This window comes from Terrapene carolina, unplaced genomic scaffold (genome assembly GCF_002925995.2).
Source record: "Terrapene carolina triunguis isolate 2854851 unplaced genomic scaffold, T_m_triunguis-2.0 Scaffold66, whole genome shotgun sequence".
NCBI classification, from domain to species: Eukaryota; Metazoa; Chordata; order Testudines; family Emydidae; genus Terrapene; species Terrapene triunguis.
This window is the reverse complement of record NW_020664417.1, coordinates 23,928,274-23,946,626: the sequence shown is the minus strand read 5'-3', so window position 1 is coordinate 23,946,626 and position 18,353 is coordinate 23,928,274. Positions and strand designations below refer to the sequence as shown.

At 40.2% G+C, this 18,353-nt stretch overlaps 1 protein-coding gene across 1 annotated transcript in view; it reads left to right on the top strand.

Annotated features, from left to right (window-relative positions):
- Positions 1-18,041, top strand: part of DCHS2 (dachsous cadherin-related 2) — a 238,094-nt gene extending 220,053 nt beyond the window's left edge. Inside the window, exons 17-20 of the mRNA XM_024198243.3 lie at positions 2,568-2,698; positions 4,300-4,586; positions 7,994-8,132; positions 12,296-18,041. Coding sequence (XP_024054011.2) covers positions 2,568-2,698; positions 4,300-4,586; positions 7,994-8,132; positions 12,296-14,925 — 3,187 coding nt within the window. The 3' untranslated portion in view covers positions 14,926-18,041. The remainder of the gene's footprint in view (positions 1-2,567; positions 2,699-4,299; positions 4,587-7,993; positions 8,133-12,295) is intronic.
- Positions 18,042-18,353: the final 312 nt, after the last annotated feature.

The following is an 18,353-nucleotide window of genomic DNA, read 5'->3' as shown; positions in this document are numbered from 1 at the left end:
AGGAAGAGGTTTTTAAGAGCCACTGTTGGTAGTTTCTTTTACAGAATGGCAGATACGTTTTCAATGGTGAGTGATATAATATTGTAGAATTTCAAGGGGATGTGATGATGCAGCATTCCAGCAGTCCCCCCAGCTGCCTCCTTCTTCTCTGGAATCCCAGCTTTCATTCTGAAAAAAATAGAGTAAGTTTCTAGCTGATATGGTTGGAAAGAAAACCTTGAAAATATGAACCACATGGTTCACCAGCATGAACCCAACTGTTCATCAAAGGGTGTAAGAAAGAAAAGGTAGGATCATATTAAGAAGGTCTACACAGTCTGCTCTGAAAGACTGTTCATTTTGGTGTCATGAATGGATGGACGCAGGAAAGAATACCGCCACTTACTTTTTCTCCCTAGTCAAGAAGCAGCCAAGCCCAAGGAGCCCACCTAGGCATTTGTGCTACACTGAGGGGAAGCCAATCCCAAGGAGCCATGCAGAAGTCAAGGGTATATTTGGACCCTAGTCAGGGTGAGCCAAGCTCAGAGATCATACATGACATGATCCTGCTTTGAACAACTCCACCAATTACTGAGAATAGTGTCTTATTTCGGTACCTCAAGTGGGAGAAGTTTGGAAGATTACCATGAACTTTCTTTTTCCAGTTCAACCCATGCATGAAAGTACATTAAAGTCCATTGTGAAGTCTTTTCAGACAAATTCCCACTTCATTTAATAGGAAGTTTGCTTTCACATGGACAATAGGAGTGATCCCTTACAGCAGTAAGAACATCTCCTTGATTTCCACTTAATTAGCAAGAATTGTACAGCCAGTTTCCCTGCATAAACCCAGTTACATCAGTATAAACATAAAGAGAACACTGCTAATCCCAGAAATAGCAATGTGTTCAGTGCTACAGTTAAGGTTGAATTTGTTCTTAATTCTGCTTTGACTATTGTTACCCGGATTCTATCCATGTGGAAGGTACTAGAATTTTCAGCTATAAGCTTTTTTGTACTTAGTTTTGTTGTGTTTCTCCTGCAACTCCCAGATTCATAATCAAGTGAAGTTGACTCTTACATTACAAATCATGTCATAATTAGAATTCCAAGATAAACAAAGCATGCAAGTAAAGATATGTCAATTGTTTAGCATAGCAAACCAGTTTTATATACTACAGTTCTCTAAGAAATTAAATTACTGTATATTGTACCATTGGAATTGTGATTTTTTTTTCATATGGCTGTAGCACCAGCTAATGCATATACAAATTCTCTTTTCCTACTGGGCCTCAGATTTTTAATTATCCAATCAGAATTTAGAAAACTACATCAAATATGTCACCAGAATATGACTTCTTAAAAATATCAGTATAATTATGGCAAAAGTCTCCTATAGGAATTATTTTGTGAGAACATAATGCCCAGAATATTTCATTTAATTTATTTTTCATTTTCTCCTGAGCCAAGAGCATCTGTCATTGTTTTTAATGTATCTACAATAGTAGAGTGTATTTTGTTTGCTGAAATTTTGAAATTTTGCTTGTAAGATGAAGGAAGAGTTTAACTCTTCAAACTCAACAAGGCAGACAGAGAAAGTGCTGCTTGCCATTTAAATGTTTATACTATATAAAACATTTGACATTGCTAAGCCCTGCAGTGTATATACACCTCTACCCCAATATAACGCTGTCCTCGGGAGCCAAAAAATCTTACCGCGTTATAGGTGAAACCTTGTTATATCGAACTTGCTTTGATCCACCGAAGTGCGCAGCCCGGCCCCCCTGGAGCGCTGCTTTACCACCGTTATATCCAAATTAGTATTATATCGGGTCGCGTTATATCGGGGTAGAGGTGTACCTTTGTGTAGCCTGACTGACCTTCTGACCAGATCTTTTCTTTTTTTTTAAAGGAGTTATAGAATAATCCATGGAGCTGAATTAGATTCAACCATAAATTCCCTTTCTGGGGAATTTTTTTTATCCATCTTTGCTTATAATAAGCAATTTGCTCTTTATTGTATAGAAGTTAATTCTGAGAAACAATGTCAAGAGCAAATTTCTTTTTATGATTTTTTTCTTTGGGTGGATCACTGCTTTCTTCATTACATTGTCTATGAAAACGAAAGTAATGTTAGAATAATCCACAGCAGTTCCCTGTCCAGGTGTTTAATGAAGACCTAAAGGTAGATGCTTGTTTTATATGCTGATAATGAAATCTTGGCTTCATTCAAGTCAATAGGAATGTTTTCATTGTCTTAAATGGGGCCAGAATTTCACCCTGAGTTTTTAGTGTGACTGTCTAGTCAGTCCTACAGCAGTTGTTGCATTGTTTCATTGGGTTCAGTATGTCTTTGTCACGTAGGACCCCTTGGACTTTGTTCTTTCAACCTGTCAAAAAATAAAATTCCAGTCACTCATTTGTATATTGGAAATTAAAATGTGACTTAGGCAATGGCAAGAAGAAAGGTAAGCTATATTAGCTAATCTCATCATTTTTCATTTTTGTTTTGTACGTTTGAAATCACTGTTGAATAATTCTATGATTTCTGGCTGCATGTGACAACTGTGACTTCCTTTCAATACTAGGTTAGTTGTGCAAGCTGCCGATAGAGGAATCCCCAGCCTTTCTGCTACAAGCATAGTAACGATACAGGTAGTCGACGTTAATGACAATACCCCAACTATCCAACCACTAGGCAAAGTGGAGGTCTCTGAAAGTAAGTGTGACGGTGCAGAAAAGTGTTATTGAGTCAAGGGAATGTCAGACCAAGATATTGCCTTTCATTTTGTTTTTAACAAAATGTTATAGTCGAAGAAATCTCAAAAAAATCATGGCAATATTAACAGAAATATTGAAGCAAATATGATCTGCTTTTGTTTTCAAAGGCATGATTCTTAATCTTTGGACATTGTATTTAAGAACAGTTTGGAGCCAAAATACAGGCAGTGTTAAAAAAAAATACAGCTGTGGTATACTCTCTATGGACTCCAGGCTCAAATTCCACAGATGTCTTAAATTTATCTTTTTTTTTTTAATAGAAAAAAAAAATACTGTTAAAGCCAATACTGTGAAAAAAATCGTTGGAGTTTTATTATTTTGAAGGAAACATTTTCTTTCCATAATATCAGACCTTTCTTTAGAAAGATTCAGCAGCATGGCCTAGTAGATGAGCATGGAGATTTGGAACCTGAACCTCTTGAGTTCTAATGCCAGCTCAGCATCTGACTTATTGTGTGACCTTGGACCACTTAGGCCAAACTTTTCTAACTTCTATGTGTCATGTTGTGCACTTAAATCCATATTTAAGCACCTAAATAAATAAATAGCCTGATTTTCAGAAATGCTGCGCATCCATAGCTCCTGTTGACAGAGTGTATCATGGTTGTATTTTTTCATGTGGGTAAAAGTCAGGCCACTGCTATTTAAATATCTGAGTTTAGCACCAAATTTGAGAATGTTGGCCTTAAACTATCTAGTCCTCATTTCCCAAACTCATGGAAGGGCCCCTTGAGCCCTCAGGATCTTGTGTCTTGTACCAACTCTTGCTGAAGATCTCGTGTCCACTGACCATTACTACATCCAGGAGGGCCTAGGAGTTGCATGCCCTGATTCCACAAAGACAAAAGGATACTTATGCCTTACCCAGATATTCTGACAAAAGTTGCATCAGGGCTTATCTACACTTGAAATGCTACAGTGGTGCAGCTGAGCCACTATAGCGCTTCAGTGTAGACACTCACTATAACAAAAGGAGGGGTTCTCCCATCAGTGTAGTTAATGCACCTCCTCGAGAGGTGGTAACTAGGTCAACAGAAGAATTCTTCCATCCATCTAGTACTGTCTACTCCCAGGGTTAGGTCCGCTTAACTATGTCACTCAGGGATGTGGATTTTTCACACCCCTGAGTGACATAGCTGGGTCAATTTAAATTTTGAATGTAGACCTGGCCTCAGGCTTTCCTCTCAATAAGTCAGTATCCCCTATTTGAGCAATTCATGGGAAACTGTGTAGAAAATTATAGACTTTCCTGTTGCCCTTGAAGGAGTAGTCTTTGTGGGATACAATAGAGCTGAAGGTCTAAAATAAAATATAAGTTAAAGGTCAGGTTTCTGAGGGACGAAGCAGGGTTACTGTACCTCCTGATATATGCTTTATATAGCATGCCCAGATCTTGCTCTTATTCTAAGATATACAGCCAAGATATGCCAAAAATACTGTAAAAATATTATGCATGTAAAATCTAAAATTTACAAAATATGCAAGCTCTACCATATATACTTCAACTAACTAGATTTATTTTGAACATCACTGTTTCAGATGCCCCGCCTGGTTTCATAGTGACTCAGGTTTCTGCAAATGATGTGGATTTAAGTCCAGCTCTTCTCTACAGCTTTACAGAAGATGGTAACCCGGGAATGAAATTTGCTATTAATCAACACACTGGAGTGATCACACTGGTGAAACCATTAGATTTTGAAGAAACTGCTCAGTATCCATTGTGGATTAGTGTGTCAGATTCTGTGCATCAAACAGAAGCAGAGCTCATCATTCATGTTTTGGATGTCAATGACAACCCACCAGTATTTACTCAGTATTCATATCAGGTAAGAAGGTGGCACATAGAGACACCATATGTATACATGCTCTTGAAAGATGTATATGACCACATCGGAGAGGGAGGATCTCTGTTTATCCACCAAACCACTACATCGTCAGCAGGGGCAGCACTTCCAGTACACCTCAGTCTGACTTAAAGGGACTAGTTACGTTTCCAAGCTTATTCATTCTCTAGACTCATTGTTGAGACTGCCCAGAAGAGTGCCAGTTAGTGCTAATTTTTTTATAGTGTAAATATCTATCCATAATAAATTTGATTGAGACCACCACACTCTGTTCATATAGGCCACCAAGCAGCCAGCAATTGGTAATAACTGTTGGTTAATATTGTCTTGTGCTGGATTTGAACAGGGATCTAGAGAGAGAAATCTCTCTGTCCCAGTCACTTAAGCCATCCGTATGCCCCTTTTATCATCTTTGTTTGCAGAATGGTTTAGGCAAGTACTAAGCACTATGCAAGATTTTTAACCGAAGGAAATAAGCATAGATTCATAGATTCATAGATTCTAGGACTGGAAGGGACCTCGAGAGGTCATCGAGTCCAGTCCCCTGCCCGCATGGCAGGACCAAATACTGTCTAGACCATCCCTGATAGACATTTATCTAACCTACTCTTAAATATCTCCAGAGATGGAGATTCCACAACCTCCCTAGGCAATTTATTCCAGTGTTTAACCACCCTGACAGTTAGGAACTTTTTCCTAATGTCCAACCTAGACCTCCCTTGCTGCAGTTTAAGCCCATTGCTTCTTGTTCTATCCTCAGAGGCTAAGGTGAACAAGTTTTCTCCCTCCTCCTTATGACACCCTTTTAGATACCTGAAAACTGCTATCATGTCCCCTCTCAGTCTTCTCTTTTCCAAACTAAACAAACCCAATTCTTTCAGCCTTCCTTCATAGGTCATGTTCTCAAGACCTTTAATCATTCTTGTTGCTCTTCTCTGGACCCTTTCCAATTTCTCCACATCTTTCTTGAAATGCGGTGCCCAGAACTGGACACAATACTCCAGCTGAGGCCTAACCAGAGCAGAGTAGAGCGGAAGAATGACTTCTCGTGTCTTGCTCATAACACACCTGTTAATACATCCCAGAATCACGTTTGCTTTTTTTGCAACAGCATCACACTGTTGACTCATATTTAGCTTGTGGTCCACTATAACCCCTAGATCCCTTTCTGCCGTACTCCTTCCTAGACAGTCTCTTCCCATTTTGTATGTGTGAAACTGATTTTTTCTTCCTAAGTGGAGCACATTGCATTTGTCTTTGTTAAACTTCATCCTGTTTAACTCAGACCATTTCTCCAATTTGTCCAGATCATTTTGAATTATGACCCTGTCCTCCAAAGCAGTTGCAATCCCTCCCAGTTTGGTATCATCCGCAAACTTAATAATCGTACTTTCTATACCAATATCTAAGTCGTTAATGAAGATATTGAACAGAGCCGGTCCCAAAACAGACCCCTGCGGAACCCCACTCGTTATGCCTTTCCAGCAGGATTGGGAACCATTAATAACAACTCTCTGAGTACGGTTATCCAGCCAGTTATGCACCCACCTTGTAGTAGCCCCATCTAAATTGTATTTGCCTAGTTTATCGATAAGAATATCATGCGAGACCGTATCAAATGCCTTACTAAAGTCTAGGTATACCACATCCACAGCTTCACCCTTATCCACAAGGCTCGTTATCCTATCAAAGAAAGCTATCAGATTGGTTTGACATGATTTGTTCTTTACAAATCCATGCTGGCTGTTCCCTATCACCTTACCACCTTCCAAGTGTTTGCAGATGATTTCCTTAATTACTTGCTCCATTATCTTCCCTGGCACAGAAGTTAAACTAACTGGTCTGTAGTTTCCTGGGTCGTTTTTATTTCCCTTTTTATAGATGGGCACTATATTCGCCCTTTTCCAGTCTTCTGGAATCTCTCCCGTCTCCCATGATTTTCCAAAGATAATAGCTAGAGGCTCAGATACCTCCTCTATTAGCTCCTTGAGTATTCTAGGATGCATTTCATCAGGCCCTGGTGACTTGCAGGCATCTAACTTTTCTAAGTGATTTTTAACTTGTTCTTTTTTTATTTTATCTGCTAAACCTACCCCCTTCCCATTAGCATTCACTAGGTTAGGCATTCCTTCAGACTTCTCGGTGAAGACCGAAACAAAGAAGTCATTAAGCATCTCTGCCATTTCCAAGTTTCCTGTTACTGTTTCTCCCTCTTCACTAAGCAGTGGGCCTACCCTGTCTTTGGTCTTCCTCTTGGTTCTAATGTATTGATAAAAAGTCTTCTTGTTCTCCTTTATTCCCTTAGCTAGTTTGAGCTCATTTTGTGCCTTTGCCTTTCTAATCTTGCCCCTGCATTCCTGTGTTGTTTGCCTATATTCATCCTTTGTAATCTGTCCTAGTTTCCATTTTTTATATGACTCCTATTTATTTATAAGCATTGTTCAATCAACTACATGGTTATAAACCAACTGAGTTTCTGGGCCAAAGATTGTGATTTTTGATGTGTTGCTTGGACTGTAAGATTACACAGCTCCCTTGCACTCAAAGTATAAAAGCATATCTCATTACCTGTTCATTGCACTGAAATTTTTACCCCTTGTATTCTCAGGTTTTCATGTTTATTCTGTATATGGATTTACCTGTATATAATCCATGTATTAAAGTGATTTTAACTAGATGTCTAACATCTGAAGTTATGAGAGAGATAGCTGCTGTATCATATAAACATTAGAAGTTTGATTGAAAAGGTTTAGATCATAAAAATAGTGCATCTGGGCTTCAAATAATGGAAATACATGAAAGAGGAAAATGCTTCCTTGTTTTCCAAGATTCTGTGAAGAAAGTAAGCAGTTTGCAAAAACTAAATTATAACAATGATCTATTGATTATTAAGTGCTGTGGCACTTGGATTTTTAGACCATATAACAATCTTTTAAGGGACTAGGACAATATATAGTCAATTGAATAATTCAAAATAGGCCTCAGAACTCTATTCCATGTACTAAAAACAAGATATCCATGGAAGCACAGGAGGAAAAGTAAATTGAGCAGCAATATTGTGAGAAGCCTTGTTTCCATTAGTGTTTTGTTGCAGTGAGAGACATTTTATACTCTCCAACTCACTGAACTACTTTGGAAGAAATAATGGTCAGAATGAAATCTCAAATGGATAGTTTTATTAAAAAAATATAGTTCCCTCTGAATCTTGGACTGGTTGCCAGCATTGTTTTAGTATCTCAGCCCTGCTAAGTTTTTTAAGCTTAAGGAAATCGGCAGAAAGCTCGGAACTGAATTTGTTTTCTGTAATCAAATCAACGAAAATGTAACTTGCTATGTCCAAGACCGTTTATGTTACTCTTATCAAACATTTCATTTTGGTTACACTTCAGGTGACCGTGCCTGAGCTCGCTCCTGTAGGTACTTCTGTCCTGACCGTCTCTGCTATAGACAGAGATTCAGAGCATAATGGAATTATTTCCTACAAAATCTTGTCTTCTTATGAGGGATTTTCAATTGATCACAAAAATGGTGAGTTTGTTACACAATTTATTATGAAGTATATAATATAGACTGAAAATTCATATTCCATTTCTAAATGTTATTATTGGTGATCACAGAGTTCTGGATGCCTTTGGTGCCTGCAGCCCTCTGTTTATCCATAAGTGAAGGGCAGCTGAAGGAGTCACAGTACACGCTCCTTTAGTGTACCTCTGCCATGGCAGAGGGGAAATAAGGTGATTAACTGACTGCTTATGAGAGCTGAGAAACTGATGGCACCTGGGAGTATAGCACTCGATTTATCACATAGCTACTGTGAACCTCAGCCAGAATATATGTGAAGCAAAGGTGATGGAAGTAGTGCTGCTGAAAGCTAAAGAACTGATAGCACTAAAGACTGAAATCCTTTGTTTAGCCCCAGGCTAGGTATAAAGCTACTAGTCACAGCATCCTGTAGACTCTATTCCTCTACCATGATTTAAAATGAAAGCTACCGTAACTCTTGCATTAAGTTTCAGCTGATTTGGTGTTCATGCTTAATCAGTATCTTCTACATGCTAGTTGTACTTCTTATATTTACAATGAGGCTTGTGTGCAGTGTTTATGCTCAAGTCTAATGTTTCTGAAGACTGGAACAGCTAGTACTATGCATGACTTGTGTTATGTAGTAATTATAAATGGAATTTATAACTTAAGATTTTTAACATGAGAAAGGCCTCTCTGAAGAATATCATTCTCTTTAGAACCTAGAATCTAAATCTGCTAATGTCTGTTGTGTGTATTTGTTTATACAGAAAAATTGTTGCCACTATATGTTTTAAATGGATTTTGGAGATAGCCATTAGCGCTGACTGTATACTGCAAAAACAGCATGGGGCCACTTATTCAATTTGAGTGCATTCAAATCACTTATTTTACTTGCTGCCCTTCAAGTGGCTCTGCGTATTCCCAATCGGTACTGCAGTGCATTGCCATAGAATCTTCTTCTAGCAGTATCAGCTAGAGTGCTCTCGTGTGCTCCCGCCCCTCTCCTCAGTGTCACCAGTGATCTGAGGGCAAAGCTATATAAGGCTAGAGCACCCACACCGCCTCAGTTCCTTCCGACTGCGTGCCTGGAGGGAAGTGAAGCTCTCCTGTTTCCTCTGGGTCAGAGGCCTCTTTCTTCTAAAGATATTTAGTGTTAGCTTGTTTTAGTAGTTAGTTAGTCAGAATTTTCTTCCCAGTTCCAGAGTATGGCTGAATCGAAGATGCAGTAGAAGCTGGGTATTAAGAGTTTTGCTTCCCGTCCGGCTGTCTTTCCTAGCATCTGACGACCGTATGTGGTGCCTCAAGTGCCTGGGAGAAAGCCACTTGCCTTTTGGGTGTTCAATCTACCAAACCTTTGTCCAAGAAGATCCAACTCCTCCAGATCTGTTGACACTACCGACAAAGATAGGAAGACTCTTTTGCAGCTCCTTCTGCTCAAGAAAGCCTTCAAGGCTAGACCCTTTGGATCCATCCAAACCTAAGATTCAAGGTCTAAGATGCCAGTCCCAGTCCGTGTGGGCCCCAGCCATTCCAAATGGCTGAAGGGTTCCAAGAAACCTCAACCCCTGTCAGTGCCAGACTTAGTCCTGCAACTCCTTCAGTCAAGCCTCTGAGGTTACCTAGCTCCAAACCAAGGGTCACGTGGTTGGATCAGACTGCCCCAGTTCTGGAAGAGAGGTTGAGAGACAGTACAGCCACCCTCACTAGTATTGTACCTTGTGCTTCACAGCTATCCAATCCCCAGAGAACCCCTGTGGCTGCAAGGCCAGGGCAGTTCTGACTTGCACTTCCAGATCTAGAAAAATGATACAATTGATGTGTCAGAACCCGGGCCGTCAGCACCTTTGGTTCCAGCTGTTTCGGCACTGAAGAAAAAGAGACGTAGGAGCAAGACAGCCATTGTTAGCAGTGCCAGTTCCCATGCATCGGAACTATCAGATCCATCCAGTTCTGCAAAGGGTGCTTTGATTCCGATGCAGAGACCTGTTTCACCTCTAGCTTCAGTAGCCAGGGAGATGGACTTAGATGTATCATCCGATCCCATGTTGTCAAAACCTTCAAATCAGCTGTCAGTTCCTGCTCTGGTTCCTGTGTTGGTTTTGACTACATCCTTGGTTTTGGGACGCTCTATCACCATGCCAGCCACAGTCCACCTTTCTGCTCCAGTTCATGTGTTGCATCCAAGTGTGAAGTGCAAGGCTTCTAAACGGAGGTATGTTTTCCCAGTTCCAAGTTCTTCTTCTTCATCTCCTGTTAGGAAAAGAGGCCAGAAGTGGTGGCTGTTTTTCCTCTTGAACACTGTAGGCTTTCTCCTCATAGGACCCCGACAGGGTCTCTACAGAGAGTTGGATCTACATTCCTCACTCCGGATCCATTATCCCCAGTGCACTCTATCTCAGAGAAGGATAGAGAAAGAATGCAGAGACCAATAGCTTGCTTTGTACCACTCTTTAATCTGCCTCCTGTAGACATGTTGCCGAACCCCAGTTACCGGGGAGACTGGCAGTCATGGGGCCCTTGGCCTTATTGTGGGCCACCTCAGGATTTTTTCAATTATCCTCCACACGGATGGAGAGTTAATGTTTCATCTACTAAGCAACTGGCAGTGCAGAGCTCCTCGGATCCAACTCCTCCAGATCCATCAACACTACAGATAGTGATGCCTGAAATACTGTCGGAGGAGGAAGAAAGAGAGGTAGAGTCCCCCTTTTTGACCAGGAGAATTTAGAAACAGACTATGAACCTGATTGGGAGGTGGCTTCAGCCTCCTCGTCTTCTGACACCAGTGCACAATTCCACAATTTGGTGGATCATATGGTATTCACTCTGACTCTACCTGCTGTGCCAGTGGAAGAGACTTCACACCCAGCGTTTGCTGTCCTTGGTGCTACTTCTAGGAGTAGAATATCCCTACCTATTTTGTATGATTTGCCATAGCTGGCTAAATCCATGTGGTCTGCTCTTGCTTCTTGTCAACCTGTCTCCAAAAAAGCTGACAAGTTGTATCAAATATCCTCTGAGAGATTTTATTACTTTCATATCTGTCTGATAGACCTAACTCATTGGTGGTGGCTGCTGCCAGGAATAGGGCAAGATCTGGACAACCCTGTCCACCCAAGCTGATAAGGAGGGGAAAAAGATTGACTCCTGGGGAGAACGGTATTCTCTTCATTGTTCATTGGTATTAGGCTGGTGAATTATCAGGAGCTCGTGGCTTGCTACCAATTCCATTTCGGGGAGAAGATGACATTGTTTTTACAGGATTTACCTGATGACAGAAGAAGGGTTGGCAAATGCCATTTTAATGGAGGGTCAAAATGTAGTCAAGCACTTTCCCGGGGGGGGGGGGGGCCGGGGCCCCGGGGGGGGGGGGGGGAGCCCCGGCCGGGGCGGGCCCCCCCCCCCCCCCGTGGCCGGGGGGAGGGCGCGGGGGGGAGGGTGGCGAGCCCGGCTGTGGCCCCGCTCTCCCCGGCAGCCGGAGCGCCACGCCGCCCCCCTCCAGGTGCCGCTCCAAGCACCAGCTTGGGTGCTTGGTGCCTAGAGCCGGCCCTGCTAATGTGATGCCAATTTTGATAAAAAAGACCCAGAGATGATCCTGGAAATTACAGGCCAGTAAACCTAACTTCAGAACCAGGCATGTTGATTGAAACTATAGTAAAGAACAGAATTATAAGAAACATAAACAAACGCGATTTGTTGGGGAAGAGTCAATATGGCTTTTGTAAAGGGAAGTCATGGCTCACCAATCTATTAGAATTCTTTGACATAATTTCAATACAGTCCTTGAGTGATATCAGTAGGCCTTTTGTTTGGATTAATTCAGCCTATCTGTCTCCCTCTTGTACCTTTACCAATCAGCATTTATTGTTAAAAGTTCATTGTAACATTTGTTTAAACTTTCACTGACCTTTCACGATTGAGCTCACAATTAGGGTACATTTGTATGCCCAGTTACACAGCAGTGCTTGACTTTGCAACCTTAACAATATTCTTTTATCTTTATATAAAATCTATATCTTTATATGTATAAAAGCTTCACATACCCACACACACCCTACCTTTATATCAGATTGATTTTCAAACCTGGCTATCTATAGTTAAGCTCCTAAATCCAAATAGGTACCTAACTTGTATTTTTTGATTGATTTTTGTTTTTGTTTTTTCAGGGTCAGTATTCACTGCCAAACCAGTGCCACACCTGGGCAAGAGTTCAGTTATTCAGCTTCTTATAGAAGCCAAAGACAATGGAGACCCTGCTTTGACTGCTGTTACTTCCGTGGAGATACAGATACAGGATGTAAATAACTATGCACCTCAGTTCACAATGGCACTATACAATGTGAGTGTGAGTGAAGATGCCTCAGTCGGAGGGACTATCCTCACATTTTCAGCCATTGACTATGATTGGATACACGAAAATACATACATTGAATACTCTATTATCAGCAGCAACACTAATAACCTATTCCATGTGGAAACAAGTGTCATTGAATCAACACCACCTTACAAGCTGGTTGGCAACCTTGTTTTGAGTAGTTCGCTGGATAGGGAAACTGCTTCCTCTCACCATGTGATCATTCTTGCATCTGACCATGGAACACCTCCCCTGAATTCCAGTGCTACTGTATTGGTAACTGTACTAGATGTCAATGATAATCCACCAGTATTTAGCAATCTGGAGTATCGCATTCATGTCAGAGAAAATATCCCAATAGGAAGTCATATCACTATGGTTTCAGCAAATGACTGTGATGCAGGAGCCAATGCAGAGGTCACTTACACTATAATCTCTGGAAATGACAAGGGGCATTTTCGATTAGATGGGAAAACTGGCTCTGTGGATTTGATCAGAACTCTGGATTATGAGGAAACGATTAAATTCACTTTGACTATTCAAGCCTCTGATGGAGGGGTCAATGTAAGAAATGTGGCTTTTTCTGTTGTTTTTGTCAGTGTCCTGGATGACAATGATTATGCTCCACTGTTTTTGTTTCCCAGCCTGAACTGTGTTATCCATGAAAATCTTCCTGCCTTTTCTTTTGTGTGCACAATTTATGCACTGGATTTTGATACAGGTCCCTATGGACACCTTACTTACTCAATCCAGTCATCATGTTTGTCTGATCGTGGATCTCCTCAAGATCATGACATGTTTTTCATAGATCCTTTGACAGGAGATATACAAACAAAGCAAATGCTTGATTATGAAAGTCAGAATAAGTACTGTTTTATAGCCCAGGCAAAAGACAAAGGTGACTCAATAGCCACATTAACAGTTCAGGTAGATGTTGAAGGGACAGATGAATTTGATCCTGTTTTTACTGAAGATCAATATTTTTTTGATCTCCCTGAGAAAAATGAAGCAGGTCAGCTGGTTGGCAAAGTGGCAGCATCCGATAATGATGCTGGATTGGATGGAGTTATTCACTACTCCCTGCTAAAACCTTCTCCATTCTTTTCTGTAAATCAGAGCAATGGAAATATCTACTTGATTAGAACTCTTCACAGAAAGAAGAGCAGTACCAAAAGGAAAGATGACACCCTTGAATTGTTAGTAAGAGCTCACAGCCCCAAACTGGACTCTAAATCCACTACATGCACTGTTCTGGTAAATATTTCCAACTCTCCTGAGAATTATTCCATAGCATCTGCAAACATCTTGTCTATTAGTCTTACTGTCTCTTTTGTAGTGTTCCTGCTGCTTGCCATCAGCCTTATTGCACTTATTCTGAGATACAAACGAAAAGACATGATAAATTCCTGTATGAAAAGAGAAACATCATTTTCATCAGCTGATTTGAGCTTGACCAATGAAGATAATATTCCTAAGGACTGCCAGAAACTCCAGAGCACTGAGAGTAGTACACTTCCCATGGGCTCCATAGCAGAGTGGTTGAGTTTGGTAGGCATCAGAGAAAAGGAAGATATTGGTAACCCCAGCAGGCACTCAGATTCTAGTGGTCATGGCTCAGCAGAAGGGGACACTGCAGAAGATGAGGAAATCAAAAGGATCAATGAGCATCCATGCAGAAAGGGGTTGGGTTCAGCTTTAAGTGAGCGAGGCTCATGCGTGCCAGACTCAGGAATTCCAAGAGACTCTGACCAGTTATCCTGTCAGTCTGGAGAAACTGGTGTGTTGGCTGCCACTCAAAATGCAGAGAGCTTCCACACCTTCAAAGATGGAGAAGGAGGAGAAGGCTGTGACCCAAACTATGCCCATAACAAAATGCTATCCCAAACTCTTCAAAAAATTGGGATAAAAGAGAGAGACATAATAACAGACATCACAAGAGAATACATCTTCATCTCTGATGGCCAGGATTCCCGATATGGATCATTTGCAACCCTTGTAGCCTCTGATGAGGATCTTAGAGGAAGTTACAACTGGGATTACTTGCTTACTTGGGAACCCAGATTTCAGCCTCTTGCCTCCGTGTTTAATGATATTGCGAAACTGAAAGATGAAAGCTTACAAATTCATAGCTTTCCTAAGGAGAAGAAATCTTTTATTTTCCCTCCTCCCTTGATAACATCAGTAGCTCAACCTGGCATAAGGACAGTGCCACCACATATGCCAACTATAATACCTGGACAGGCATTTAAAAAATATCCTCGTTCTCCTCTTATCCATAATCTTAGATACCCTTCACCGGCCATGACTCCCAGTTTTTCTCCTTCTCTGTCTCTACTTACCATGCAGACTCCTACAGCTTCTCCGGTGATGTCAGATGCAGGACTGACGGGAACATACCACATTGGCCAAATTCATGCAACAGAGGAAGAAGTTCAGGTGTAGGTGATTAACCACTGGTAAAATGTTAAAGGAAAATTTGGCTTAAAACGTACTTGTTCGTTGTTTAATGAGTAAAACCACATGTCAGAGCTATATCATCAGTATTCATTTTATTTTTTTATGGTTTAGAAAAGATAAGATAATTTAGTCATAAACTTTCACACTATCGTGTTCTTTGCAAAATACGCTCTAAACCTGTGTGGCTTGCCCTTTAATTACCTTTTTCTATCTACCAATAACCCTGGTATCTAATGTAAATCACATACCCAGGTGTCTGATAGCTGACTTACCCAAATGACAGGCTATATTGTTTATCATTAAGGATTTCAATAACTCTTTGTTGTGATTAATGGTTTATCACTGAGGATTTCAATTTAAAATGCTGACTATTGGTGAGGGTTACCTTTAATACCTCTCTGCCTTCCTTAAGCTATTTTTGTGGCAGCTGGAAAGTTGGCTACCTGTGGATTTCTCTTGTGTAGGGGAATCCACTTGGCATGTGGCTGAGGTAGCATCTCCAGTCTCAGGATCAGGGCAGTATAAAAGTTGTATAAAGCCATCTGTGACTCCCCCACTCATCACTGGGACTATGCTGAATACATCTCAGCTGGAGCAGAAAATCTGGCCCTGTATGTAATATATATCATACATATAACAGCTTGTGTGTATATGTACACACATACATGCATATGGTGTTTCTGTGTGTGTATGTATTGTATCAAATCAATAAAACACACATACATATGCTTCTACCATAATTTTAACTCAGAATTGGCACTTGGGGAACAGGACAGGGTGAAATATGAGAACTATGCCTTACAAAGGGTAAAGGTGGCTACCCTTTTGGAATCAGTGGGTATATTATATGTGTAATGGCTTCTGAGCAGCTTTGCCCATTATCACATGTTTGGATCCTTTCTGGATATAAACTGACATTGTTCCTAAGAGTATGCAGGCAACAACCGTTTCCAAGAAAAGAAATAGAAAGAAAAGAATCAGAAATGGAGTCAGCCAGAAGCCTGTGCCAGGAAGGGGAAAGCAAAGGAAAGTAGTCATTCTCAATTAATATATGAACAGGGAATTATAAGCTTATGGGCATAGGGCCATGTCTGAGAATGCTTTTGGGGTCGTTAGATTGGCCACCTCAGGGTTACATAAGCTTCCTTGGACCTTTTTCCAAAGAAGGCAGAGTGTATTTTTTCCATTTTGTCTTGTTACAGGATGCATGTCTGTTTTTTGAAATTTCAAAGTTAATTTATGAACTTTCACACTAAATAGTTTTGGGTTCTTCTGGATACTGTAGTTATTTTTTAGCACCCAAATGGGCAGTATTAATTTATGAACTGTGTATTGGTGGGAAATGTATGTACATAAAAATAACCAAAATATAATATCATGCTAATAACATGTATAATTGTGTAGCTAAAATATAATATTTTTTAAAAATAATTTTATATACTTTTTTACTACTAACGGTTAAAAATTATCCACATACCATACCTCCCATCTGTTAATGTTCTAATGTCTGCTAACCTGTTAGGTTTTGATTTGTACTACGTGTTAATAGAATGAAATATGCCCATTGTGGTGTGCAGTTCTGTACAGCTACAGTTTCAGGAGGTGTTAATGGCACACAATGCTAAATTATCTGTCTGTTCAACTCCAAATTAATGTTTTCAGTATCAGTACTCGTGATCAAGTGAGAGTTTGGTGCTCCGAAGAGGAGCAGTGAACCTTTTTATTAACATTATGATAGGAGGGATCATCTTTATTCATAGATGATCAGTGGAAGAATAAATATTTTGCACAGCATTATTGTGTTTGATTTTTCATGAAGTGAAAACTAGGGGCATTGTTGTTGGACACAATACTTCAGCATGCAGATGACCATTTTTTCCCACTAATATCACTTGTTACAGCTCCAATGTCGTCTCTTTACAAATGTCCAAAACATATAGTGTCCACCCAGAAAAGATAATAGTAGAGCTCTATAATAGATACTAGCAATTCAGTAATTAACAACAATCAGTGTGCACTAACTGATACACTAGTTAGCTATGTTAGCTGAAAGATCAAGTGGAATGCACATCGAAAATTAAGTCATCAATAAAATCCAGGACAAGTTTGAAGACCTAACGTACATCTGTTTCCTGTAACCATTCCAGATCGGGCTATGAAGATTCTCTGTTAGGTATAGTGTAGAGGGAGTGCCCACTGATAGTATCAGCAGAAACAGGTAGACAAGTTACACGTGTGGAAGGTAGAAAATAAGTCCTGAATCGAGAAGAAGTCCCAATAGAATTGAGACAGATCAGATATATATAAAGTAGAAGGGCTAGATTCACAAAAGGACTTCAGAAATTAACTGCCCACTCTGGGCACCTGAATCTCAGAATCAGGCTGCACTGGGATTCACAAAACCCCCACTCAGCAGTCTCAGAACCCTGCAGGTGCCCAAATTTTTGCAGTAAAAGTTCCCTACCTGTCTATGTGTTTGCATCTGAGCATGCAGACTCTTAACTCATGTGCCCAGCCACCTTAGCCCCAGAGCAATGGGCCTGACCATACCACCTTGTTTTGGAAGTCCACGCCCAGTTTTCCCACAGTCCACCTGAAAAGTGAGCAAAACATTTGCTCTTTCTTGTGCCTTTCCTTGCATCTTCAAGAACAGCTTTTTTTTTTAATCCCTCTTTGAAAGGATTGGATATGACTTGCATCCTATTTGTCAAATGCATGCTGTATTCCAGATGAGCTAATTAGCCCATGATATTTTATTTTGCATTAAAATTCTCCAGTAAAATTTCTTCTTTATCTAAAAATTTACTAATTCTGTATCAGAGACTAACACTAACCCTGTGTATTGCTGTCTCATGTGTGGCTGACCTTAAAAATGTGAATATGCAAGGCAGGTGTCTGCAATAAATCATGTGTCAGCTGTTTTAACCTTACTCTTTTTTCTTAAGTAAACAATATAATTTGTATAAATTATCATGAGTTTAATATTAACTTGCCTGAAACAGTCTATGTTACTTTGCAGATCTGCATACCAGTTTTAGCACTTTGGAGGAGGCACAGAACTTGTTAGTAGAAAATCATATTAAGCTCAAACTGCATAAACTATAAAATAAAAGACAGTTGTCTCTTGTGGAATTTTGGGTGCCTGCCATTCTGTATTTGCTTGTTGGCAGCCTTGAAAACACTGGTGTAAATCAGTACCAAATGGATATCAAAATTTCATATATGAGTAGTAATCATTGAATTGGCATTCGAGCAAATTCCTATGCAAAAAACCCCCTTCATATCTTTAGGGAATCCATCATTTAGGAGTTACAAAAATATACTAAAAAGCACCATAAAACACTGGCTACCTACATGCTTATATATTTAGTCCGTATTATATCTTCAGTTGAAGACAGCCGTTGTTTCTAAGA